Below are 27,356 nucleotides of genomic sequence, written 5' to 3'. Positions count from 1 at the left end.
CAGTAAGACTCTGCCCATAGCTTACAACTTAGTAGAGGAGATATGTACATAATTCTAAATTATATGGTAAAGGACAGCAAATATAGAGACAATGTCTTATGCTCCTTGTGGCCTGAGAGAACAAATTCTCAATAAATACAGACTCAGGAGTTCCCGTCGTGGCGCAGTGGTTAACGAATCCAACTAGGAACCATGAGGTTGCGGGTTCGGTCCCTGGCCTTGCTCAGTGGGTTAACGATCCGGCGTTGCTGTGAGCTGTGGTGTAGGTTGCAGACGCGGCTCGGATCCAGCGTTGCTGTGGCTCTGGCGTAGGCCGGTGGCTACAGCTCCGATTCAACCCCTAACCTGGGAACCTCCATATGCCACGGGAGGGGCCCAAGAAATAGCAACAACAACAACAACAAAAAGACAAAAAAAATAAATAAATAAATAAATAAATACAGACTCATTGGATGAACAGTCTTTGTAGTCAGGCATGGTATACAGGTTTCTCTTTTCCAGATTATATGTTCTCAGCCCATTTAGTTAAGTAACGTATTTGTCACCATCCTAGTCGCTCCTTTGAAATTGGCTAGTGTCCCTCAATACTGCACAGTGAGTCCAGAAATATCTTTATTAGTCTATTTCTCTGGCTTAAAAGGTTTTGGAATTATCCTCAACTAGTCATCCTCTATACAATACTACCTTAAAGTGTATGGTACTTTACTTCAAGCATGTTTTCCACTTCTGTATCTCCTACCTGCATCTCTTCCTGGTTCAGGCCCTCATCACCCTAAGTCTGCATCCTAGGTCTCTGTTTTCCACTTCCTTGCCTGCTGCTGCCAGACATGTACTCCTTATATCATGCTGCTCTACATGTGGGTCAGCATCTGTGATGAGCGGGCACTGTGCTCATGATTCAGGGCACTGTTTATGAGTAGAGCAAAGCCTTTCCCTTAAACCATGGGGAAGAAGGGCATTCCAGCATAGGTTTATGGAAATGGCATTTGACTAAACTTTTAAGAATGGGCAGAATTAAAAGCAGAGTAGAAGAGTGTTCCAAAAACAACAGAAGTTAAGCGGAGAGCAAGGAATAGATTCTTCCTCATAGCCTTCCAAAAGAACCAACCCTGCTGACACTCAACCTCAGACTTCTAGCCTCCAGAAATGAGAGAAAATAAATTTATGTGATTTAAGCCACAAAGTCTATGGCACTTTACTGTGCAGCTCTAGGAAACCAATACAAGCCCAAAACTAGAAACAACCCAAATGTCCATCAGCTGTATTTATTCAGTAAAATGGGTGAATAAATTATGGTACATTCACACAATAGAATACTATACAGCAACAAAAATGAACTAGCTATAATCATACTCAAAATGAATTAATAAAAATTTAAGCAAATGAATCAGACTCAAAAAATTGCAGAGTATGCGTCCATGTATATAAAGTCAAAACTATAAATTAGCCAATACTATTTATGGTATTGGGGTTATGGTTACTCTTTGTATAGTAGAGACAAGAAGTGGTCCAAAAGGTTTTCTTGGGTTCTGGTATATTCCATTTCATAATATGGGAGCTGGTTGCATAGGTTTGTTAGGAAAAGCCGGCAGAAAGGCTTGCGGGATGGAAGTACAATGATTTAGGGGCAGAGCAGAGGGGCAGAAGCTCTGGATGGGTGACAGGATATGTGGTAACAAGTGACTTCAAAAGGAAGCTTAGAACTGGTAAAGAAGGGTCCTGAGAACCATCATTTGGCAGCCCTGAAGAGGGAATGGTCTCCTTCCCTTGTGTTTCCAGAAAACAACACTAATAGCACATCTCAGTGGAACAAAACATTGCAGACAGCTCAGCCAGCAAGCTCTTGGAGCAACAGCTGGCCAGGAGTCCCCACAACCCGGGCAGTGAGACCCTGGATGGTCATTAACTTGTGGGTGCCTCCAGTGGCAAGGCTGTGGCGAGGATTAAGCTAAGTCTGACCTCACCGTAAGAAATCATAATTTACTTGCAAGGACTAGTCAAATGGGTGGCCCCGAAAACTACTCCGCTCCGGGGACCACTACCCCGACTGCAGCACCTGCAGGGACACCCTTTGGTGGCCAGTGGGCTCACGTAAGCCACAAGAACATCAAACCAGGGTACTGACTCCTCCACTGGGCACCCAGGCGGTGTGCAAGGTTCAATGCTTTTTCCTCAGGGCGGGGAGTGGACAAAGGAGGAGGCAGGGATTGGTTAATCCTGAGAAGAAGGCGGGGCCTTGACAAAGGAGGGAGGCAGGACCAGAGTCTCCCTGAGAGCCCATTAGCTCCGCCCCCTTAGTGGGATTCCTGCCTGGGCCTGCAACTCTGAACCGTTAGAGGCGTTTTCTTTCGTTTCCTAGTTTTCCCAGCAACCCGTGACGCAGCCAGCATGAGGCCGACCACTGGCCAACCCGGGAGAACGGGACTAGAGCGTGACCCCCTATCACGAGACGCCTCGCAGCTCCCCCCAGTTGGCGGCCCAGCGCTCGGTCAGGTCCTTCCCTTCGTTCCTCGTCCCAGTCCTCCAGTCCGGGAGGCGGGGTTCGGCGAGCCAGCTGAGTGGGACCCTCGCGGTGTCCGAGGAGCTAGTCGGCGACCGGTGAGGGGACCGAGGGCCCGGGAAGGAGGGTTGGCACGGGCAGAGGTCCCCAACTGTCGCCCAGCTTCTACCCTCCGCTCTGGGCGGCTCTCTTCTGCGGAGGTGGAGGACGCCGCTCCCGCAACCAATGACGTCGGCCTCAGCGCAGCGCGCGATTGGCCGGCGCTCGCACGCTGCTGCTGCGTGGCCTGCTTCTTCCAGGCCTTGCCCTTTTTCTGTCCTCGCTAGTTCTCCCTCTGGGACCTTCCTGGCTGGCGGCCGACGATGCAGACATCACCAAGCTGAGCCGTATTAAAACGGAGCGACTGCCACCAGGATCCGTCGATACTCCACTATGTTTTTGGTGCCCTGTCTTGTCTTTCAGGTGGGCTGGCTCTTTAAGGGCGAAATTTCGCCCAAGGAGAATCTGACCAGCAACTCCTGAGGAAAACTGAGGCACCTGGGATTGGCTGCACTTCGAGGGGACCAGGGAAGGCGACCTGCTCAGGTGCAGCGTTCCTCATTTCTCGAATAGTTGTGCTCAGTTCCCATTAAATAATAGGCATCAGGTCTTAAAGCGAGTAACGCAAAAGTCACTACCTATTCTCGAAGCCAGGGTCTACAAAAGGCCCACACTGCTCTAATCCTGTGAAATAGGGTTCGTTGGGGAGTCGGGATGGGGGTGGGGGGACTTAAAAGTTCTTGCATAACCTTTAGGATGGTTAGGAGGTAGGAGAAGGAGTCAGACCCCTTATTTAGGAACTGTCCTGGGGAGAGTAAATCCTGAAAACTCGGCAACTGCAATTCTCAGACTTAATATTTTCCCACCTTTCATGTGAAACATTAAATATCTTCCTTTACTGAGTTTTCTCAGGCAAGAATATTAGACACCTGAAGTCCCTTGTCCTAGATCACACAACTGGTAATGGAGGATCCAGAATTTGGACACTTGCCTCTCTGGTTGCCCTGCATAGACTGCAATTCCGACTTAGTAAACCAAGGCACAGTATATGCAGTAGATAGGGCTGTGGAGGATCAGTTGACTAGGAAGAGGCCCTCTCCTCCAGGAAACTAATGTTTGAAAGAATTTTATTCTAGATTAATAACATCATTTTAAAAAAGCATTGGATGCCTTATGTGAGGCAAGCTTCTTGCTAGGCCCAGGGAGGGTGCAAAACACCATATAGTTCCTTCTTTCATCCTTGTTCTGTGCTGCTCTGTCCCTCTAGACTGTAGTCCTGCCCATATGTCAAAAGGACATAAATAATAAACTATCCTACTATGTATGTTCTCTCTTCCTCAACACAGATATCTTTTCCACACTTCCTAGATTTCACAGGAAAATCTTTGTGGAGAAAAAAAAAAAAAACAAACTTGCAAAAGAGTCTATTTGGATCATGATCAGGCTTGGGCACTTGGAGTGGGAGGGAGCTCACTGTCATTCCTTTTTCCACCAACTCTTTAAACGTGTCTGACTTGATCTGAAGTTGGGAAGGACCACTTCCTTTAAACTGAAACCGTGTTTCTGTTATGGAGAAGATGGAAGTGACGAGTGGCCATTCTGGTGCTCTGGATTTCATGCCCCATCCTCACCTAGAAAATAGGCTGAAACCTTTTCAGAGTGGACCAGGAATCACTGTTTCCTGTTATTTTCACTAATTATTCAAAATAAAGCCAAGTACGGGTCTGGTTGGGTGGGTGGTGAGTGTGCTGAGTAAGGCTTCTCTGAGCTGGGGTTATTGGAGTAGAGCCCTGAATGAGTTGGTGGAAGGGCTTTCAAACAGAAAGAACTGACTACAAGTGGAAAGGCCCAGAGATTCCATCTACCTGATTCCAACCCCCAGCAGAGTGAGAATTGGATCATTTGCTTCTATCTGGATATAAATTTCAGCAGTGTCTAGGGGTGTCTCAGAGTCCTGGAGACTGCAATGTCTTTAAGGCTGGGGCAATAGACTTTAGGGCAGGGGCAGGGTTATGAGTTAAGGATATATAGAGAGGCCAGCAGAAGAATATCCTCTCCTAAATGCAGCTGCCACTCCCCCAACCACTCCTAACACTGGCAGCTGTTTCCTTTCCCCTACCAGGGCCACGAGACTCACGGAGGAGCCCATAGAGCGAGCCCCTGGTCCCCTGGTGGTCCCTGGGGCTGCCTGGGCCTTCCTGGTGCACTGCTGCCAGCTGGCTAGGGCAGGGAAGGGTTCAGGACTGTCCAGAAGAGCTAGAGATGGCCACCTGGCCTGCCATCCCCCTCCTATCCCTGGACCTACCTGCCGCCCTTGTGGCTCTGGACAAGTTCACACTGCAGGAGAACCACTATTACTCAAAAGAGTACTGGGTGATACAAGGGGTGTATACACAGGAACATATGAGAGCCATGGCATACCGATGGTATTAACAACTGGGAGAGTAGCAGTGATAGGCACTTCACGAGTCACAACCCCAAGTCCCATCAGGGTTTCCTATATGGCAGTACAGACATTGACTTTCCTGAAGAGCAAGTGGACCCTCTGGAGGGGGTGGCCAGAGACCCATATTTTGGGAGATAAGAGTTGTTCTATTCTCTGGTTACTGAGGTTCTAAGGGTCAGCGCAGTCCGTGACCTCTTCCCAGGGAAAACTGTCCAGGTACTTTGAGGTGGGCCAGGCTCCCTTTATTTTTGTTTCGTTTTACTTTTTAGGGCTGCACCTGCAGCATATGCAAGTTCCCAGGCTAGAGGTCAAATTGGAGCTGTGCAGCTGTCAGCCAACACCACAGCCACAGCTATGTGGGATCTGAGCCGTGTCTGTGAACTACACCACAGCTCATGGCAATGGGGATCCTTAATCCACTGAATGAGGCCAGAGAGCAAACCCACATCCTCATGGACGGTAGGGTTCTGAACCTGCTAAGCCACAACAGGAACTCCTCTCCCTTTGTATATTGCTGCAAGATTTGGAAAGGCTATTTGGCAAACACTACCCAATAGAAATAAAATGTGAGCCACATTTGAAATCCTCACTTTTCTTGAAAACTGGTGAAATTTAAAAAATAGATTTCACTTAACTCAATATATCCAAAATATTATGTTTAACATAATCAATATTAAACATTATTGATATTTTACATTTTTTTCATACTCTTTGAAATTAGCAGTGTATTTTGCCCTTACAGTTGGTCCAATCACATTTTAAGTTTCAGTTGCCAGATGTGGCTTGTGGCTACTCTAGTGGACAGCACAGCCTGGACAGCCCTCATCCCTGCTTCTGTAGCCCAAAGCAGTTTTGTCCAACTCTGGCTTCAATATGAAGAAACTGCAAGATGATCCCTTGCCTCTTCATCATGCACCAGAAATGCTGGCCTGGCAGAAAAGATAACCAGGGAAAAAAGTTTTTATACTGACTGAACAATACAACTCAGAAAAAAAGAACTGCACTGCTCTCACAGCAGATTGTTAGTAAATGTGCTAAATCCTGAATAAGTCCAAAATTCTTGTGAATGGTTAGATATGGCATGAAATGTCTGCAGTGTCTATTGAATAAAAATAGATGAAGCTCAGAAATTTATCTTTATTGTAAATTTTTGCCATTAGCTTATCTTCTTAGTACCTGTTTTTTATTAGTTATATATAGTATTTATAAATGTTCATATTAAATACTTGAAAATTATCCAAAAAAAGTATTGAGCATTTAGAACTTTTCACCAGTCACACATAATTACCTCCTTCCCTCTATTGAAGCCTACTTTTTTTTTCTCTCCAAAATCAAATCTGATGGTATAGCAACTTCAAAACTCAAAATCAGGAAAATGGTGGTTAGGACAGTCTAGAAATAGTTATTTTGGCACACTAATATTTTATTTTTCTTTCAGATTTCATCCTAGGCATAGACTCTTTCCTTTCAGGGCAAGCTCCAACATGAGGCGAGGTACAGAAGAGAGACTTGAATGATACACTCTGGCACTCAAGCACCAAACCTGCACCCTAGACCTGGGTCTCTTACTCCACCTCTGTAATGGGGGAAGTGGTATTTTTTTTATAAATCATTTATATGTGCATGTTTATGTTTGTGCATTTGTGTTACCTTCCTTGGGCATATGCCCTTGAAGGCAGTAGCTTGGCAGAGGGTGCATTCCCAGAAACTTGGCCTGAGAGATGCCATAATCTCCAGAGACCCTCAGGTGAGGAGGGATACTCACCAAGGCATAAGGATTGCTCTCTTTGGCATTTGGAATCAATCACTGACTCTGGAGAGCAAGTTTTATTTACACGAGGGTAGACATTTCTTTGAATTTAACTAGCTAGAATCAGCAAGCTTGGGGGCTGAAAGCTCCCTTTGGAAGAACCAGATCTTCCTCTAAAAGTTTGCTCTCAGGTCTTCACAGCGGCCCTTGCCCTGCTTGCAGATTTTGTTTAAAACTCACCCGGTTTGGAGTTCTCATTGTAGCTCAGCAGGTAAAGAATCCGACTAGTATCTATGACAGTGCGGGTTTGATCCCTGGCCTTGCTTGGTGGGTTAAAGGATATGTGCATTGCCGCAAGCTGCCAGGTAGGTCACAGATGTGGCTTGGATCCGGCGTTGCTGTGGCTGTGGAGTAGGCCGGAGGCGAGGCTGTGGCTCCGAATCACCCCCAGTCTGGGAACTTCCGTATGCTACAGGTGTGGGCTTAAAATAAAAACAAAAACAAAACTCATCCTCTTTGAGTAAGATGTCTGGGATTAAAATACTGTAGACCAAAAAGAAAGGAAAGTGTATGGGGTGTGGAAGCATTATAGATGAAACAGAATAGCAAAATATAGATAGATGCTGAAGGTAAGTGATTTGTAATACTATTCTTGTTACTTTTTAAAAAAATTATCGTTGATTTAAAATGTTCTGTCAATTTCTCTTGCACAGCAAAGTGACCCAGTTATACATGAATATACATTCTTTTTCTCATATTATCCTCCATCGTTTTCCATAACAAGTGATTGGATATAGTTCCCTGTGCTATACAGCAGGATCTCATTGCTTACCTATTCCAAATGCAATAGTGTGCATCTATTAACCCCAAACTCCCAGTGCATCTCACTCCCTCCCCTCCCACATGGCAACCACAGCTCTGTTCTCTCTGTTCTTTACCATCGAAAGGTTCATTTGTGCTGTATATTACATTCCAGATATAAGTGTTATCATATGGTATTTGTCTTTTTCTGATTTACTTCACTCAGGACGAGAGTCTCTAGTTCCATTCATGTTGCTGCAAATGGCATTATTTTGTTCTTTTTTATGGCTGAGTAGTATTCCATTGTGTATGTATAACATGTCTTCCTAGTCCAATCATCTGTTGATTTGGGTTGTTTCCATGTCTTGGCTATTGTGAATAGTGCTTCATTGAACATAGGGTTTTGCATATCTTTTTCTTTTTTTTTTTTTTTTTTTTGTCTTTTTGCTATTTCTTGGGCCGCTCCCGCGGCATATGGAGGTTCCCAGGCTAGGGGTCCAATCGGAGCTATAGCCACCGGCCTACGCCAGAGCCATAGCAATGCAGGATCCGAGCCGCATCTGCAACCTACACCACAGCTCACGGCAACGCCGGATCGTTAACCCACTGAGCAAGGGCAGGGACCGAACCCGCAACCTCATGGTTCCTAGTCAGATTCGTTAACCACTGCGCCACGATGGGAACTCCCCTGCATATCTTTTTCAATGAAAGTTTTGTCTGGATATATGCCCAGAAGTGGGATTGCTGCGTCCTATAGTAGTTCTATATTTAGTTTACTAAGGCATCTCCATACTGTTTTCCACAGTGGTTGTATCAACTATTCCCGCCAACAGTGTAGAAGGGTTCCCTTTTCTCCACACCCTCTCTAGCATTTATTTGTAAACTTACTAATGATGGCCATTCTGACTGATGTGAGGTGGTACCTCATTATAGTTTTGATTTGCATTTCTCTAATAATCAGTGATGTTTAGCATTTTTTCATGTGCTTGTTGGCCATCTGTATATCTTTGGAGAAATGTCTATTCAGGTCTTTTACCCATTTTTCAATTGGGTTGTTGGCTTGTTTGCTTTTGAGTTGTGTAAGTTGCTTGTATATTCTAGAGATTAGGCCCTTGTTGGTTGCATCATTTGAAACTATTTTCTCCCATTCTGTAAGCTGTCTTTTTGTTTTCTTTTTGGTTTCCTTTGCTGTGCAGAAGCTTGTCAGTTTGATTAGGTCCTATTGGTTTATTTTTGCTCTTATTTCTGTTGCTTTGGGAGACTGACCTCAGAAAACTTTTGGAAGGTTGATGTCAGAGAATGTTTTGCCTATGTTCTCTTCCAGGAGTTTGATGGTGTCTTGTCTTACATTTAAGTCTTTCAACCATTTTGAGTTCATTTTTTGTGCATGGTGTGAGGGTGTGTTCTGGCTTCATTGATTTGCATGCAGCTATCCAGGTTTCCCAGCAATTCTTGCTGAAGAGACTGTCTTTTTCCCATTTTATGCTATTGCCTCCTTTGTCAAAGATTAATAACTATAGGTGTCTGGGTTTATTTCAGGGTTCTCTGTTCTGTTCCATTGGTCCATATGTCTGTTTTGGTATCAGTATCACACTGTCGTGATTACTGTAGCTTTGTAGTGTTGTCTGAAGTCTGAGAGAATTATGCTTCCTGCTTGTTTTTTGTTCCTCAGGATGGTTTTGGCAATTCTGGATCATTTATGGCTCCATATAAATTTTTGGATTGTTTTAGTTCTGTGAAAAATGTTGTGGGTAATTTGATAAGGATTGTATTAAATGTGTAGATTGCTTTGGGTAGTATAGCCATTTTAATGATATTAATTCTTCAAATCCACGAGCATGGAATATTTTTACATTTCTTCAAATTCTCTATAATTTCCTTGATGAAGTTTTTATAGTTCTCAGCATATAAGTCTTTCACCTCCTTGGTCACCTTTATTCCTAGGTATTTAATTTTTTGGGTACAATTTTAAAAGGTATTGTATTTTTATATTCCTTTTCTAATTTTTCATTGTTAGTAACTTATTTCTCATTGTTAATCTTGTATCCTGCTACTTGGCTGAATTCAGTTTCTGTGTGGAATCCTTAGGGTTTTCTAAGTATAGTATCATGTTGTCTGCATAGAGTGACGGTTTTACCTCTTCTCTTCCAATATGGATAACTTTTATTTCTCTTGTTTGTCTGATTGCTGTGGCTAGGACTTTCAAGAGAATTTTGAATAAAAATGGTGAGAGTGATTATCCTTGTCTTGTTCCAGATTTTAGTAGGAAGGCATTCAGCTTTTCTCCATTGAGTATTATATTGGCTATGGGTTTTGTCATAAATGGCTTTTACTATGTTAAGGTGTTTTCCCTCTATACACAGTTTGGTAAGAGTTCTGTTTTTTTGTTTTGTTTTGTTTTGTTTTGTTTTGTTTTTTTGCTTTTTAAGGCCACACCCATGGCACTTGAAAGTTCCCAGGCGAGGTGAGGGGCTGAATCAGAGCTGCAGCTGCCAGCCTACACCACAACCACAGCAATGTGGAATCTGAGCCATGCCAGAGACCTACACCACAGTTCAGGGCAACACCAGATCCCTAACCCACTGAGTAAGGTTGGGGATCATACCCACATCCTCATGGATACTAGTCAAGTTTGGAACCTGCTGAGCCACAATGGGAACTTTGGTAAGAGTTTTTAATCATGAATGGTTGTTGGATTTTGTCAAATGCTGCTCCTGCATCTATTGAGATAATCATGTGGTTTTTGACTTTTCTTTTGTTATTGTGGTGTGTGAAGTTGATTTATTTGCATATGTTGAACCATCTTTGTGAACCTGGGATGAATCCCACTTGGTTGTGGTATATGATCTTTTTTTCTTTTTCCTTTTTTTTTTTTTTTTGCTTTTTAGAGCTGCACCTGTGGCATATGGAAGTTGCCAGGCTAGGGGTCGAATCAGAGCTATAGCTGCTGCCAGCCTTCGCACCTGCCACAGCAACACCAGATCTGAGCCTCAGCTGTGACATATACCAGAGCTCACAGCAATGCCAGATCCCCCACCCACTGAGTGAGGCGAGGGATCAAACCCACATCCTCATGGATACTAGTTGGATTCATTTCTGCTGAGCCATGAGGGGAACTCCCATTATCTTTTTTATACATTGTTGGATTTGGTTGGCTAAAATTTTGTTGAGAATTTTAATGTCTATAGTCATCAAAGATGTTGGCCTATAATTTTATTCTTTGGTAGTATCTTTGGTTTTGGTAGTAAGGTGATGGTGTCTTCATAGATGTCTTTGGGATTATTCCTTATTCTTCAACCTTTTGGAAAAGTTTAAGAAGGATGGGTATTGGATTCCTGTTATGGTTCAGTGGAAACGAATTTGACTAGTATCCATGAGGATGCAGGTTTGATCTCTGGCATCGCTCAGTGGGTTAAGGACCCAGCATTGCTGTGAGCTGTGGTGTAGGTTACAAAATGGCTCAGATCTGGCATTGCTATGGCTGTGGCATAGGCTGGCAGCTGCAGCTCCAGTTCATCTCTTAGCCTAGGAACCTCCATATGCTGCTAGTGCAGCCCTAAAAAAAAAAAATAGGATGGGTATAAGTTCTTGCTTGTATGTTTGGTAGAATTCTCCTGTGAGGCCCTCTGGGCCTGGACTTTGGTTTTTAGGGAGTGTTTTTATTACATATTCAATTTCATTTCTAGTTATCAGTCTGTTCAGTTGATCTATTTCTTCTTGATTCAGTTTTGATGGGCTGTATGTCTCTAGAAATTTGTCCATTTCTTCCAGGTTGTCAGATTTGTTAGCATGTAAATGTTCATAGGATTCTCTTATGGTTATTTTGTATTTCTGCAATATCCATTGAGATTTCTCCTTTTCATTTCTTATTTTGTTTTGAGTTCTTTCTCTCTTCTTCTTGGTGAGATTGGCTTGCCAATTTTGTTTACCCTTTCAGAGAACCAGATCTTGGTTTTATTGATTTTCTATTTTTTTGTTTTTTGAATCTCTTTTATTGATTTCCTCTCTGATCTTTATAATTTCCTTCCTTATGCTGACTTTAGGTTTTATTTATTCTTTTTCTAATTCTTTTAGGTGGTGGGTTGAGCTGTTGACTTGAGATTTTTCTTCTTTTTTGAGGAAGGCCTGTATTGCTATGTACTTCCCTCTAAGCACTGCTTGTAGCATCCCATAGAATTTTTTTTTTTTTTTTGGTCTTTTTAGGGCTGCACCTGCCGCATATGGAGGTTCCCAGGCTAGGGGTTGAATTGGAGCTGCAGCCACCAGCCTATGCCACAGCCAAAGCAATGCAGAATCTGAGCCACGTCTGCGACCTACACCACAGCTCATGGCAATGCTGGATCCTTAACCCACTGAATGAGGCCAGGGATCAAACCCACAACCCCTGGTTCCTGATCGGATTCGTTAACCACTGAGCCATGATAGGAACTCCTCCCCCATAGATTTTGAATGGTTGTATTTTCATTATCATTGTCTTGAGGTATTTTTTAATTTCTCTTTGGGTTTCCTTGTTGACCCATTGGTTTTTTTAATAGCATATTGTTTAGTCTCTATGTAGTCAGTTTTCCTATGGTTGATTTCTACTTTTATGCCATTGTGGTCAGAGAAGATGCTTAAAATAATTTTTATACTCTTAAATTTGTTGAGGTTAGCTTTGTGTCCAAGTGTGTGTTCAATCCTTGAGAATGTTCCATGTGCAGTTGAAAAGAATGTATATTCTGATTTTTTTGGATGTATGTCCTGAAAATATCAATTAAGTCTAACTTTTCTTTTGTGCCATTTAGGATCTGTGTTACCTTATTGATTTTCTGTCTAGAAGATCTGTCCATTGACATGAGTGGGGTTTTTTTATATTTAAAAATATCTATTTAAAAACTAACCTCTTCCAGAGAGTTCCCATCCTGGTGCAGTGGAAACAAATCCTACTAGTACCAGTGAGGATGTGGGTTCGATCCATGGCTTCGCTCAGTGGGTTAGGCATCTGACATTGCCATGAGCTGTGGTGTAGGCTACAAATGAGGTTCGGATCCCACATTGCTGTGGTGTAGGCCAGCAGCTGTAGCTCTGATTTGACCTAGCCTGGGAACCTCCATATGCCATGAGTGCGGCCCTAAAAAGCAAAAAAAAAAAAGAAAAGTCCTCTTCCAGGAAATATTTTTCTCTTCTTCTCTTCCTCCGTCACCTCTGCTCAGTTTAAATTCATGTTGTCTCTTACTTCACCCATCCTACAGGGTACAGCACATCCTGCTCCAGAGGCATAGGAAGAGAACATTGTACATGTGCAATTCCCACCTAATGTGTCACTCCTGCCAAATGCAGAGGGTAGCAGAAGCTCCAGAGCCCATACCTGCAGGTTTGTAGTTTTAAGGGCTATTTTTAGTTTGAACCTATTAGCATCCAAAAAATGAGGACCCCAACTATGTGATGTCTTAACCACAGTTCTGGGTATTTAGGATGAGTTTCCATTTGCTAATAAGAAAATGACTGGTGCAGTTCCTGTCATGGCTCAGCAGAAACAAATCTGACTAGGAACCATGAGGTTGTGGGTTTGATCCCTGGCCTCGCTCAGTGGATTAAGGATCTGGCATTGCTGTAGCTGTGGCCAGCAGCTACAGCTCCAATTAGACCCCTAGCCTGGCAGCCTCCACATGCATCAGCTTGGCCCTCAAAAAAAAAAAGAAAAAGAAAATGACTGCTAACTGTTTTGTTCACTTCCTCTCTCTGATCTATTGGGTGACATGGCTTATGTGACTATACCTAATCTCCAGTGTCCCACTGAACTGAGCTGGGGACAGTTCTATGGGTCTTGAGGGAAGGAGTCAGTAGTTAGGCCAGCCAGGTGGTCAGAGTAGCACTATTTGTGCTCTAAATAGAGGGCATAGGAGGTTCTGTGTACAGAAGCTGCTGCTGCTGCTCCTGGACAGCTACCTGGACCAGCTTATCAGAAGAATTCAGGGATAGCATTTGTGATAAGAGAATAGCAGAGAAGATTCCATCCTCATAATTTTTTTTTCTTTTTGCTACTCCAAGTTTTCAGATCCTTGGAGCTGGAGCAAAGGAGTAAAGTCTACAGAGTGTTTGCAAAGAAGTTGAATGCCCAGAGAATTAGAAACAATGTTCCTTCCTTTTCCCCAGACTTTCCTAAAAATGGCAAAAGCACTTCTTGAATAATAGTATCAGCTTTTGATAATATTTTTTGTGAGTTATTCATGCTTCTTTTTAAGGCCTGGAAAGGTAACAAAGGGAAAACGGGGAGGCCTGGAAAACTGGTCTGTTCCTCGGCCTCAGGTTGCTCTCTCAAGGCTAGGCTAGGGACCTTTGGGATTGTGTACTGGTGTGGAGTGATCATCTGTTAGGTCCTGTCCAAAGCCCAAGAGCAATACTTTAGGGTTTCTCAGATATCTTCTCTTATCCAACCCTTTCTGAGCCTTTTGCCCAGGTTGCTGCTGCTGGAAGGGCATTATACTTCATCTAATGCCCTTCTTGTCCTTCCAGCCAAGCCCAGCTGGGTTCACATTGGTGACTCAGGAAACCCGGGCCTCCAGAAGAAGGCATTGGTGTGGTTTAGGCCCAGGGTACTTCTCACTCCCCATTACTCCTTGGTCATTTCTTAGTGTATCTCCAGGTCAAGATCCTCGGTCTAAGGCCATAAAACAAACTGGGCACTCTTCCTCCTCTTCCAAGCAGTGTATTGGAGGCAAGCTCCCCTCTGAGTCCCTCTGCCCTCCCTGGTGGCACAAGGAACCCCTCATATTCGTGGGACTCCCATGGCTTTGCCTTCTCTTGGAGAATGGAATTCGGAAGATGGCCTAGTTGAGGAAGTTACAGAAAACAGCCTATGCTTGCCCCTCCATTTCCCCAAGGTGTAGCTGTTACTGGCACTCACAGTGACCTTCTCCCTACAGGACTCAGGCAAACCTCTCTGCTGGCCACCTTGAAAAGGCTGTAGCACCTGCCCCTGAGAGAAGGAACACTGGAATCTACAGACCAGTTTTCCAGGCCTCCCCGTTTTCCCTTTGTTACCTTTCCAGGCCTTAAGAAAACTGAAAATAACTGTCAGCTTGAGGACGTGGACCCTGGAGTGTGAGTGCCACACTGCACCCTGAGGGCTACCGGCCCAGCGCTCACCATGTTTGCTGCATCAGAGGCAGGAGTGGGCAGGCCTTACACGTGCAGTGAATGTGGCAAGAGCTTCCGCTACAGTTCAGTGCTGCTACGGCATGAGCGCGCCCATGGCAGTGATAGCCATTTGCGCTGTCTAGAGTGTGGTGAGCATTGTGCACAGGCTGCAGACCTCCGTTCACACCGACGTGTCCATGCCGGCCAGACCCTCTATATCTGCAGCGAATGTGGCCAGAGCTTCCGCCACAGCGGCCGCCTTGACCTGCACCAGAGTGTGCACAGGCGGCGTGGCCGCTCCTGCCGCTGCCGCACTTGTGGCCGTTGCTTCCCACACCTCCCGGCCCTACTACTGCACAGGCGTCACTGGCACCCTCCCGAGCGGCCCTGCCGCTGTCCTCTGTGCCCTCGCGCCTTCCGGCAGAGCGCCCTGCGTTTCCACCAAGCACGGGCGCATCCCTGGGGGATACCAGCTGTGCCCACTGACACGCTCCACCACTGTACACAGTGCTCACGGGTTTTCTGCAGTGGCGTGGGACTTCGGAGGCATTTGCGTGTCCACGTGGCCAGGAGCCCTGGTGACTCCACACTCCAGCAGCCAGCTACTCTGGACGCACACCAGTGTGGTGTGTGTGGCAAGAGCTTTGCCAAGAGTTCCACGTTAACACGACATCTGCAGGCGCACTCAGGCGAGAAGCCTTTCAAATGCCCTGAGTGCGGTAAGGGCTTCTTGGAGAGTGCCACGCTGGTGCGCCATCAGCGCACGCACACAGGCGAGAAGCCCTATGCCTGTGGTGACTGTGGGCGCCGCTTTAGCGAAAGCTCAACACTGCTACGCCATCGTCGCAGCCACCAGGGAGAGCGACCACATGCATGCGCCACGTGTGGCAAGGGCTTTGGTCAGCGCTCCGACCTCATAGTGCACCAGCGCATCCATACGGGCGAAAGGCCCTTCCCATGTACTGAGTGTGGCCGCTGCTTCAGCGACCGTTCAGACCTCACTAAGCACTGGCGCACACACACAGGCGAGAAGCCTTATCGTTGTGAGCTGTGTGGCAAGCGCTTCACATGCGTGTCCAACCTCAACGTCCACTTGCGCAATCACGCTGGCCACAAGCCCCACAAGTGCCCTGAATGTGGCAAAGCCTTCAGTGTGAGCTCCAAGCTGGCCCTACACCGCAAGACACATCTGGGTGAGCGGCCAGCAGAATGTGCAGAGTGTGGCAAATGCTTTAGCCACAGCCGCTCGCTGTCGCAGCACCAGCGGGCTCATACCCGTGCTCGTGCAGCAACTACTGCTGCCACTGCCACTCAGGACAAGGCAAGCACTGCGCTCATCTTTGCTGAGCAAGCAAGACAGGAAAAGCTGGGATTTTCTGTGCCTAAGTTTAAAGAGACTTGCTGAGAGATCTCCCTGGAGTGGGCTGGATAAGCACTTATGTAGTGCCACAGGGCTGGTGGGGGCAACTGGCAGGTGGAGGTCTGTGGAAAGACAGCATGGCCTGTTACCTTCCTACATCTCTGTTGATAGCCCCTTCACCTGGCCTCTTGCTGTGCCCCTCATCTACTTGTTAGCTCTTTGCCTGTTCTCAATCCTTCCTTTTCCCTCTCTGGGGAATAGGTGCAGGGGAAACCTCCCAGACCTCTCAGTGAAAGAATGCCCAAGTATTGGTGTGTTGCATCCCTGCTGCTGTGCTCATATGTTTCCTGTTTTCCCACCAGTGTTCTGTCTTCTCCCATCTCTTTTTTCAGCCTGAGTCTCCTCTACCTCTCCTTTCTGGGTACTTTCGGTATCCTTCCTTTTCAGGTAATGATCACAGGCTTGGCCAGGGTCAAATTCCTGTGGTCTTCTTATCTCTGTAGTCTTCTTGCCCTGTGGTCTTCTTGCCTCTTCCTTCTACTTGACTGTTAGTCTCTTTGCAGCTTTCTCCCGTAGCTTCTGAGAGATGGGAAACTTGCAGAGAGATAGTGAGAGAGCTCACATCACTGAAAGAGATCTCCATACCAGAAACAACCAAAGAAGTGTTTCACATCATGTAAAGGTGGGCAGGAGCCCTCAGCATGGCACCTACCTGTCCTATGGGACAGATCTGCTGGTGTACAGATCAAGGTGCCTCTCAGGACAATGTTCTCCAACCAGGTGGAGGACATTAGTCCTGGGACCTGGGCAAGACTACATGGGTCCACAAAGCCAGGCACTGCCAACTAGAGTAAGAGAATGATATATACAAATCAAACTTGGAGCCATGGAGAAACTGAGCTCTACAGAGGCAACAGTGCAGGGTGGAAAATTACCTGGAATTGTCAGTGATTTTTTTTGTTTGCAGGTGGTGAAATAAAGAATTTGTTTGGTTCCAAATGCCAAGAGTTCCCTTTGTCAAACCTGAGGCTAATGTATTCACAGACTTCAGGAATCACCTGAGAGTCTTTCAAAGTTTCAAGGTCTGTGGTCCCTTCTCAAGGTAGCTCAGTAATCTTGCAATGTATGGCCCCCTCATGTTTGCACTGGAAGGCGAGACTCTTCAGGGGCCCCATTACATTTAGTTTTCTTGGTTAATGGAGAGTACAAATGTGGCCCAAGTTCACATACCTCTATTTCTACTCCCACCCATCCCTCTGGAATGACTTGGTGCTCTCCATACTGTCATAGCCTGCCTTGCTTGAATGCAAGAGTAGGTATGATGCTCCACAGAAAAGGGCTGCAAAGTGCCAAACAAATTCAGAAAGAAAGCTGGGTCCTTGGGGTGAGGGCAGATGGGGGGCTGCACTTAGCATGCACTCAAGCACATTCTAGCAGAAACTGCTTCTAAAAGAACTGAAGAACTGAAGTTCCTACACCTCAGATGCCAAAACATCATCTGCTCACACATGTTCATGTAAAATACTGGGTTTATTCTGTCCTTTAGGAAGACTGAAGTATCCTGGCTCCCCTATAGCCCACTCTTGCCCCTGCCCTGTACTCCCCATCACTCTAGTTCCCAGGGACCAGGCATCCGGCCCTTCTTGCTCCTTTTCAGTTCCTGGGGCCTGGCTCCCCAGATTTTGGGGAATGCTTACTGCTAAGGGAGCAGTGTGGGAGCCTGAGGAGCCATAGAAGGCCTAGACCCCTCACTGGCCTCCAGGGATGCAGGGGCAGAGATGCTGGAACAGGATTCCAATGGACCAGATGATTCTTGTGGGGCCAGGAGCAAGGCGGGGTGGCTTTTGCTGCGGTGAGCTGCAACACTGTCTGGCTTCTCAAAACGCTTGCCACAAAACTCACAAGGGAATCTCAAGGCAGCCGCTGTCTCTGCATGCTTGCGCCGGTGCCAATTCAGGGAGGCCTTTTGGCGGCAGGTGAACCCACAGATCTCACACCTGAGCCAGTGACAATAGAGGGAAGGAAGGGGCCTCAGTCCATCTTGACTTCCCTAGGGGTTCCTCCTGCTCCCAGCTTCCCAGTTATCCTGCCAGCACCTCCCCACTTCCCCTGAGCCCCATCTCCCTTCCCCACACTCACTGCAAGGGTTTCTCTCCTGTGTGGATGCGCCGGTGGATGACCAAGTTACTGCTGGTGCGGAAAGATCGGGCACAGAACTCACAGATGTAGTCTCGGGTATCTGTGGGCACATGGGGGTTATCCCAGCATCCATCCCCAAGTTGTGGCCCTTCCTTGGCCCACCACATTCACTGACCCCCAAAGGAGTACTGTACCCATTCAGCCTGCATATCACACTCCTCCAAACCCCCAACTGCCCTGTGAACAGTCAGTAGCCCTGTGAGTGTCACCAACCAACCCCCTCTCCTTTTCTCCTGAATTGCTCCCACTCCCTGCCAGCTCTAACAACACCTGCCTGTCTCCCATCTCTAGCAGTTCTCATGGGCCTGCTGTAGTTTTTCTCCTACACCTCCAAGTCTCAGGCCTGCACCAGAGGAAGTGTCCTTGCTTTTCATGGCAGCCTTTAGACCTCTGTCCCACCACTGCTCTGTATATCCTGCCATCAGAACACACACACACACCTACAACTTCATCCCCATCACTCTCATGTACTCCACACAACTCTGGCTCCAGACTCTCTCCTCAGCTACTACCACTACTGTCAGTACTCCACTCCCCTCTTTCCTGACCTTCACTGACCCACACCCTTCCTTCTTAGCCACCATTCCCAGGTCATGCCCCATCACTGCAACACCTTGAAATCACAGTTTCAAGCATCCCAGTTCCAGCCAGGGTCTCCTACCTTGTCCTCTCACACTAATCCCATGATTGCCCACTGCCTTTCCACTACCCCCACTGCCCCCTCTTCATCAAATTCATTTCCAGGGCATCTTTCACAATGAAGGCGTCCCTTCACTCACACTACCAACTCACTGTCTCTCCCTTTGCCATACTTGCTTGGTTAAAATCCAACTCAGGATAAATACAACCCTTGGCCTACTCCAGACCTGCACACATTTGCCAAGAGGAGCAGAAACATAAACTACAAACACCCCCACCCATGCTCTATTTTCATCCACAACCACAAGTCTCAAGTCCCTCCCGTGCCATGATGTCTCTGCATTTTCTTGGTCAGTTCACTGTACTTTCTAGAGTCCAGAAGGGCATTTTCCATACAACATCCTCTTTCCACCAGCCTCACTCAGCATTGACCTCGTTTTATAAGTCACCAAGAAGAGAGAAGCCAGGAAAGAATGTCCACATCTGCCCCCCAATCTAATCTACCAGCCGACTTACTTTGTACCTACACATGTGAATAGTTCCTGCTCCCCTGTGGCTGCCTTCCAATTGTGCCTGGACATACTCTTCCTCACTGATTGAGGTTCCCCAACCCACCCTGCATCAGTAAGCCTTTCCTCCTTGTGTGGTCATTCCCACCTCTGCACAGCCCTCCAGCTTGTCTTCACAGAGAAACTCCAAAGAGGTGTCCACACTTGCTGTCTTCACTGCAAGCTCCTCTCTGCTTTGAACCCACTCCATTCTGGCTGTCATTTCCCTTGTCACATACCATTTTGTCATGTGCTTAAGGATGGCTTCCCACCACCCTGTCTGGTGGACCATCTGTAACCTCATCTTACTTGGCTCTGTGGCATTGGCATAGCTTACCCTTCCTCCTCCCTGAAGCACTTTTTTCACTTGGCTCCTCAGATACCCATCTTTTCACCTACCTCACTGATTTGTTTGTAGCCGCCCTTCCCACCTGCCCTACTCAGAGCTCTTCTCTACCTATATTCACTCCTTCCTTATAGGAACACTCCATCTATACCTCCATTCATATACTCATGATGAATAGCTTTCTTCCCCCCCAACATCTCCCTGGACTCCAGATTCACATTATCTGGGATACCTAATTAGTGTGTCCCAAACAAAATGTCACCTACCTTTCCTGAAGCCTGTTTCCTCCTCACTTTAAGGAAATCACATCACCTTCTGCCCAGCTAGCTGCTCAGGCTGGAATCCTCCAAGCCATCCCAACTCCTACCTGCTGGTCCTATCTGTTGACATCTGTCTTTCCCATAGTTAACCGTGGCTCCATCTTCACCCTTGTGTCAGCCTCCAGCCACTTCTCACTAACTGGACTGTCCAGGTCGGCATCATTGCTCACTTCATATTCCTGCAGTCCCATTCTCTACATGGCAGCCACAATGCTTCTTTTAAAATCAGTTGTGTCCCTCCCTTCCACTACACTAGTGTGTATCACATTTTGTTGAAAGCCAAGCCATCTTGATCATGGTCTTGGAGGCCCCTACCACCTATCTGACCTCTCTTCCTTCCTAACTTCCTTGCCTCTTCTCCATTCCTGGAACATGCCATACAGATGCCAGTTTAGGGCCCCACAACATGTTGCCTATGGATGTGGCTAAGCCTCCATTCCTCCCTTTACTGAGGTCTTTGTTAAAAGCACCCTCCCCCTCTACAACACCAACTCTTCTGTCACACTCTCCTCCCTTCTCCTGCTTTCACATCTCTTTGTAGCCCTATCTTACAAGGTGAGGACTGCCTGCTATATCCCAGCACTGAGAAGTTTCAAGCAGGCAGGGTCTCAACACACAGAGAAATTCAGGATGAGTGTGGGAGTTATCCCAGAAAGATGTGATAAGACCTGCAGATAGAAGATGATGGGCCTTACAGGGGGATGTGAAGGGACTCGCAGGGGAAGGTGACAGAACCCACAAAGGGAGATGACAGAAACCACAGAGGGAGATGATAAGACCTACTGTGGGGAGGTGAGGAGGCATTTCCACTACTTACCACTGTGCAGTTTCACATGCTCCTTTAGGTGTTTCTTAAAGTTGAAGGACTTTCCACAGGCTGGCTCTGGGCAGGAGAAGGACTTCTGATGGATGTGCTGGTACTTCTTGTGATGCTAGGGAAGGAAGCAGACGGTCTCCTCAGCAAGACCACCAGAGCTGATCCAGCAGACAGGCTCCTCTCCCCTCTCCCCTGGAAGTTCTTGTCACCACCAGCCCACATCATCCTAGCCAGTCCTTACCTACACATGAGCACCCTGAGCCCATTCTTTCCTGACTCCAAACTCTGCCCTCACCTTATTCTGTTCTCAACTTCCATTATCTCACCTCCTTGTCAGAACCTCACAATACTTCATTCCCTGAATAAAGCGCAGTTCTGGTAACACGCTTGGTTTCCTAACCATGGACTTGCCATCTGCTGGGGATGGAAACACATTTTGGGTGGGTATGATTATTCTCTTTGGTATTAATATTAATGTATAATCTGTATCACTCAGATCACCTAGTTTTTATTGATAGCTCACCATAGGATTATAAGATTATGTCATTTTCTTCTAAATCAGCTTTGGAAACACAACACAATACACACACTCCCTCTCTCTCAGTCTGAAACACTTTTAAGGATACTGTCTTCTTCAACTTTAACTCCCCAAGTACTTTTGGTAATTATTTCTCTTTTTATTTGGCCTAACTTCACATCCTGCCTCACTAAAATGTGGGAGCTTTCTCCTCCATAATTCCATTTTCCTGTAATTAAATTGCTGCTGGGGCTATTTCAGCTTCTTCCATTCATAGGCTCAAGTAGGTCTGACCAATCCTGCTGAATATTCTTCTCAACCCACAGCTTTGCCACCACTTGATGACCTTCCCCCTCTCCCAAATCCCAACCACTCAGGCCTCACCGTCCCTCCAGTCTTGGCTCTTCCTTCCCCAGGCCTCAGAATCCTGTGAGGTCTGAGGTCTCTGGCTGAAGTGGAGCTGGGGCTCTTCCCTCTCTGTGCCTCAAACCTCCCCTGTAGTGAGGCTGGGGACAGAACTGTCTCCCAATCACCCTGGAGCAAGGCCTGTGCACTTGAGCCAGTATGGAGTGGCACTCCAATAGCCCAGGGAACCCCAGCTCTATCATGCACTAGCTGAAGATTCTTGGGCAGTGCTTAACCTCTGTGTTCCTTGCTTTCCTCATCTGCAAAGTGGGAATAGTATCAGCATCCATGCCAAAGAAATACTGAGATCAAAAGACTTGACACACATCAAATGCCTAGAACAGTTACTAGCACCCCACCCCAAAAGCCTGAGGAATACCACCATCATCTCCATGCAGTCCTTAGAGGGCCTGTGTAACAAGCAGTAGTAGGCAGGTGTTTGGTTTTCTGTTTTATCTACCAGTTGTCTGGTTGAGCAATTATTACTACAGTCAAGCTCTGCAGGTCCATTCCAACTCTTTTCTTCCTGGCTTTGAATTCCCCCCACATCCCAGGCTTCTTTGCCTCAGCATGTTCAGCCCTTCTCCTCCACCTGTGAGGCTACAAAGAACCCAACCCTGTGTCCCTCACATCCCTCACATTCAAATACTGTCGGTTTGAGAAGATCCGTCCGCAGCCAGGGAAGTCACAGGGCAGCAGCTCTCTTTTGGCAGCTTTCCTGGGGAAGTAGAATAGGAAGCAGAAGGATTCATGCAGGCTCTCTTCCACCTACCTCCTATCCCCTCCCTACGCACAGCCCCTTCCCCAAGACCTACCTAATTCTCTTGGGTCCAATCTGAGCAGTGTCCTCATCACATGCCGAGGCCAGAGCAGACTTAGCCTGACTCCCAGGGCTACGGGCAGCAAAGAGGGAGCAGAGGGCCTCGAGGAAGGGCCATGTCCCAGGATGCCCCTGCCCTCTGTCACAGCCATCAGGTTACCTGGCCAGGAGCTCAGTCTGCTGGGCTGCTTGAGGGGTCCCACTGAGCTCCGGCTGTATCCTGACTTCCACAGGCAGAGGAGCTCCGGAACTCAATGAGGATGCTGATGAGGATGGCACAGCAAGAGGAGTTGGGACAGCTTCAGGGGCTGAGGGTATCTCCCCCTCCTTAAGTGCATGGGTGACGGGGGAAGGGGGTAGTATGGGGGCATCTGGCTCACTGCTGAAAGAAGAATGAAGAGGAAGAGGGCATTATCTCCATGGGTCCTCAGCCAGCTCCAGCCCAATCCCAACCCCTAAACTGCAAATATCCCAAATTCAGAACAACTCTATCCATACCCCAGGCTCCTTATTCATATCTGCTTTCAGCCTTCATTCTCCCCCAGTGCCTAAATTTACCGCTTTTCAACCAATTCAAAGCCTCTAGTTTTTTCTGCCTTCCCCAAAGCCTACCCTGCCATCTCCACCAACAACCCCTTCCCTCAAGTCTGCAAAACTCTGGGTTCCTCTCCCTCCTCTTCCTCTGCTTAGCATCCTCCCTCAGCCCCAACTTGCTCATCTGGGGAGGAGCTGTAGGTCCATAGGCTGGCATCACTGAGCATCTCCTCTTCATCCTCATCTTCCTCTTCCCCATCCTCTTCTCCTATGGGTGGGAAGGTCTCCAGTGGGGGTTCCACTCCTCTGCACATCCAAGAAAGGCAGGCCTGAGGTCCAGATCCCTCACCCCCATTATCTATCCACATCCATCCTGTCCCTCCCCATCCCAAACTCACCTGGCTAAGTTGGCCTCCTGAGTCCTGTCATCGTGCTCAGATTCCAAACCTGTTAGCATAGGTAGGGTCAAAGGGGAAGAATCTCTGGACTGGAGAGATGAGGACAGGAGTTCTAAGGTCACTAGTGGTCGGTGGACTCTCAGAAACAAGGAGGAAGAGGGGGCAGAGGCTACTGGAGTGGGAGATGTTGTTTTATTTTAGATATGGTACATTCACATGATTTTTAAAAAAGTATAAAAAGGTACACTGTGAAAAGTCTCCTTTCCAATACTGTACCCCACTCACCTCGTTTTTCCTACAGGTAACCTGGTTTCTTACATGCCCTTCTAGAGATTTTGTACTCATAAGTACATAAAAATATATATTCCCTCTCCTCTTATTTTTCCACCAAAGGTAACATAAACATTGTATTCTATATTATGCTTTTCGGACCTAAAAATACATTTGAGGATGTATTTTCCTTGTCAGCATAGAGTTTTTCCATTGAGACGATTATTTTTAAAGAATGGGCTTCTTAGCTAGAGGTGGGAACCCATTTCCCTTCTTTCCCTCCATAACTCATCTTTTCTCCAGCCTACCTGCAGGTTCCTGTCCACTCCTAGCCTCTGGACACCAGTTTCTCTGGTCAGTACTTGGAAGCGGGACTGGACTGGGCTCCTCTGGAGGTGTAGGGCCTGAAGAGGGGCCCCAGGAGAAGGTGTGGCCAGCCGAACACTCCCACACAAGCCCCCCGTTTTGACCCCCAGGTCCCCGCAGCCCAGGCACCAGGCTGCACTCTCGGCTGTGAGCATGAGACAGGAGCACTAGATACTGCAGACCTTTGGGGGGCACAGGCTCAGGACCTGCAACAGTGAAGGCAACAGTCAAGGTGAGCTGGGAGGTCCTCTACTCTCATTCTGGAAAGCCACACCCAAACAGTCCTGTACCCCGAATCCCTGGGCCACCATGGTCCCTAATCCATTTTACCATTCTCCAAAGCCACAACCCCAAGGTTACCCTTCTCCACAGGCTGTCCCCATCAAACTACCCAACTCCCCCATCTCTTCCCAAACTCACTTAAGGTTCCCTCTGACCCAGTTCCCTTAGGGAGAGTGTTTCTGGGTCACATCACTCCCTGTTACCCCTCTTCCCTCTCTGGCTCTTGACTCCCTACCCCTAGTCATTCCCTACCCACCTGCACAGAGTCTGCAGCCTGAAGAAGTATACCTGCCAGGGGTACAAGAGACAGGTCAGGTGGGGACCCATGTGGCCAAATGCCCTCAGCTCTGGGTACTCACTTAAGGGGTTCCCTTTTTGTTGAGGACTGGGGGTGGGGGGCACAGGGAAGGGAGGAGTGGGGGCTTTGTCCGGACCCTGGGAGGCCACAAAGCACACTGGCCTTACTGCTGAAGTGAGAAATCTGCCAGTGGGAAGGAGCAGCCAGCCAGCCCTTGGTAGTGGTGAGGGGTGGAGGGCGGGAGAGTGCTAACTGCTGCAGCCTAGGTGCCCTCCCCCAAAGCCCTTGACCCTGCCCCTAACCGGTCTAACAGGAACTTGGCCAGCTGCGAGTGCAGTGAGAAGCCCAGCTGCTCCTTGAGGAGGCACCACTGCTCCATGTGGCCGCCCAGGCGGATACGGCACTTGCTGCGGCGGGCGTCCAGCTGCCGCCTCTTCTCCCGCCGCCTATGGGAGGTGTCCCCAAGAGAGGCAGCCATGAGCACCAGGGCCTGTAGGGTGAGCAGACACACGTGTGGGCCGACCTGATCTGTGGCCAGAGTGCCTCTTGTTTCCCCACGTGTGAATTGGGGCAGAACTAAACCACTGCAAGAGTATTTGCTGCCATAGGGTCCAAAGCACCTGTTTACATAACGGGGCTTGTAAACTAGCGTTATGGGGTGGGTATCGTGGGGGTAGGAGGTAGGGGACAGCATCAAAGTCAGAATGGCCTGATCTCTTGCCCACTGAAGTGTAGACCTGAAGCTAAGGGGAAGGAAATTTCAACTGGGGTGGGGCAGAGGGTAAGGCAACAGTTTCTTCTTGAAAAGGGTTGATAGGGGAAGGAGAGATCGTGTGCACTGGGAGAGCTCCACACAGGTCGATGTGGGTGGAGCCGGGGGCCGGGGGTCTGGAGGGCGCCCCCCTCCCGACCTCGGGCAGCCCCACTGAATGCTCACAATCGTTGGACAGGTAAATTCCAAAGACAGCTCCCAGGTCGCCCAGAGCTCCTGCCGCGGTCCACCCCAACCCTGGCCTTACCTGCGCGTCCCCTCACCCGCCCTCATCCCGACTGCGCCTGCGCCTCCCCCCGCCTCGCGCTCAGGCCGGGAGAGCCGCGGGAGGACAGGGGCCCACCTCGCGCACGCCGCCGCCGTTTCTCTTTTAAGAAGAACCCGTCCCCCTTTGCGTCGCTGGCTCCAGCCCGGAAATGGGGCCGGGGCTTAGTGGGGAGGGGAGAGTAGGAGGCCAGCGGGTCGCGCCTGCGCACTGGCCGCCCAGCGCAAAGCCTGCTGGGAGCCGCCGTTTCCACACTAAAAGCCCCGGCTTGTCGCTGAGGCCGTAGGGCTGTGGATGGGTCGCTTCTGCAGCGAGTACCTGTCCTTGGTGACCAAAGACTTGAGAAAATGGAATTAATAAGGCCAAGCCCTCTTCCTGTGCCCGGACCGACCGCCGCCTCCCCCCCCAGCCCGCCTAAGGACTTGGCCTCTGCAATTCTTACCACTTTGTACTTGACCTTCAGTTTCCCCTCACAATTTTCGCAGACACTCAAACACATGCTGCAGAATTAGCCACCTTCAAAACCAATTAGAGCCTTCTCTAGACTCCCCCAAGGTAATCACCAGCAATAGCCCATTCCCTCTGTGCCTGTCAAAAGCTGTCTGAAAAGAAGTAACCTATATTTTCTGTGAACTCTTTTTTTTTTTTTTTTTTTGTCTTTTTAGGGCCGCACCTCCGCCATATGGAGGTTCCCAGGCTAGGGGTCTAACCCGAGCTGTTGCCGCGGTCTATGCCACAGCCATAGCAACACCAGATCCAAGCCGCATCTGCGACCTACACCACATCTTATGGCAATGCCGGATCCTTAACCCACTTAGCGAGGCCAGGGATCAAACCCTCAACCTCTTGGTTCCTAGTCGGATTCGCTTCCTCCATGCCAGGAAGGGGAACTTTCCTGTGAACTCTTTTGCACTTCCCATTCACTATTCAATTGACTCCAGTGGAGGTTTTCTCTACACAGAGCTACTGCAATGGCGCTAATGGCAGTGGTCAGTTCTCTGCTACCCCTCTACCCCTGGAGCAACATCTAACGATGTAGATATTTGCCTCCATGCACAGTCTCCCACCACCACCCCCGGTTGGCTTCTGTGACTGTGAAGCCACACATAACTGGTTTTTCCCCCTCCTCACTAACTCCATCTTTCCTTTGTTGGATACTCATTCCTGTCCCAGCAAAACAGACTGAGGGTCCCCTGGCTTGAGCTGGGGCCCTGGATCAAGTCTTCTCTTCTGGATCAGTTTTTCTCTTTTCTTTCTTCTTGTTTGATCTGTTTGGTGCCATGGCTTTAAATATACTGATGAGGAGCTCCCTTCATGGCTCAGTGGTTAACGAATATGACTAGGAACCATGGGGTTGCAGGTTCGATGCCTGGCCTTGCTCAGTGGGTCAAGGATCCAGCGTTGCCGTGAGCTGTGGTGTAGGTTGCAGACGTGGCTCCGATCCCATGTTGCTGTGGCTCTGGTGTAGGTAGGTGGCTGCAGCTCCGATTGGACCCCTAGCCTGGGAACCTCCATATGCCACAGGAGTGGCCCAAGAAACGGCAA

The 27,356-nt window shown here is 48.0% G+C and overlaps 2 protein-coding genes across 17 annotated transcripts; one reads left to right on the top strand and one right to left on the bottom strand.

Moving 5' to 3' along the window:
- On the top strand, nt 1,391–17,014 carry ZNF672 (zinc finger protein 672). 9 transcript variants are annotated; one of them, XR_001306970.2, is made up of 5 exons: nt 1,391–2,598; nt 2,963–3,085; nt 6,424–6,479; nt 12,768–12,889; nt 13,567–13,728. XR_001306970.2 is itself a non-coding variant. In XM_005661164.3 (5 exons), the coding sequence occupies exon 5, from the start codon at nt 14,666–14,668 to the stop codon at nt 16,058–16,060; it is 1,395 nt and encodes a 464-aa protein (XP_005661221.1). In that variant the 5' UTR covers nt 1,405–2,598; nt 2,963–3,085; nt 6,424–6,479; nt 12,768–12,889; nt 14,442–14,665; the 3' UTR covers nt 16,061–17,014. The 9 variants fall into 9 exon arrangements, 7 of the variants coding, with proteins under 7 accessions (XP_005661221.1, XP_005661224.1, XP_005661222.1 ...); XM_005661164.3 differs by lacking the exon at nt 13,567–13,728 and adding an exon at nt 14,442–17,014 and having other exon boundaries at nt 1,405–2,598; XM_005661167.3 differs by lacking the exons at nt 2,963–3,085; nt 13,567–13,728 and adding an exon at nt 14,442–17,014 and having other exon boundaries at nt 1,405–2,598.
- ZNF692 (zinc finger protein 692) lies at nt 17,527–26,041 on the bottom strand. 8 transcript variants are annotated; one of them, XM_021083389.1, is made up of 13 exons: nt 25,890–26,041; nt 25,077–25,264; nt 24,733–24,764; nt 24,377–24,400; nt 24,137–24,232; nt 23,559–23,607; nt 23,341–23,466; nt 22,787–23,008; nt 22,622–22,699; nt 22,446–22,524; nt 20,885–20,999; nt 18,155–18,254; nt 17,527–18,012 (listed from the first exon to the last, which is right to left on the bottom strand). In XM_021083389.1, the coding sequence occupies exons 2-13, from the start codon at nt 25,250–25,252 to the stop codon at nt 17,715–17,717; spliced, it is 1,395 nt and encodes a 464-aa protein (XP_020939048.1). In that variant the 5' UTR covers nt 25,253–25,264; nt 25,890–26,041; the 3' UTR covers nt 17,527–17,714. The 8 variants fall into 8 exon arrangements, with proteins under 8 accessions (XP_020939048.1, XP_020939050.1, XP_003123649.2 ...); XM_021083391.1 differs by having other exon boundaries at nt 22,787–23,005; XM_003123601.5 differs by having other exon boundaries at nt 24,137–24,400.

Source organism: Sus scrofa, chromosome 2 (genome assembly GCF_000003025.6).
Source record: "Sus scrofa isolate TJ Tabasco breed Duroc chromosome 2, Sscrofa11.1, whole genome shotgun sequence".
Classification (NCBI taxonomy): Eukaryota; Metazoa; Chordata; class Mammalia; order Artiodactyla; family Suidae; genus Sus; species Sus scrofa.
This window is presented reverse-complemented; position numbering and strand designations above follow the sequence as displayed.

Excerpts from the sequence above, each read along its gene's own strand:
- ZNF692 (XM_003123601.5), bottom strand. The coding sequence starts at position 25,252 with ATGGCTGCCTCTCTTGGGGACACCTCCCATAGGCGGCGGGAGAAGAGG. Across the intron at positions 23,608-24,136 it reads GAGTGGACAGGAACCTGCAG|GTTTGGAATCTGAGCACGAT; the intron begins GTAGGCTGGAGA and ends CTATGCTAACAG. Across the intron at positions 22,700-22,786 it reads CAGACTGAGCTCCTGGCCAG|CCCTGGGAGTCAGGCTAAGT; the intron begins GTAACCTGATGG and ends TGCTGCCCGTAG.
- ZNF672 (XM_003123597.4), top strand. The coding sequence starts at position 14,666 with ATGTTTGCTGCATCAGAGGCAGGAGTGGGCAGGCCTTACACGTGCAGT.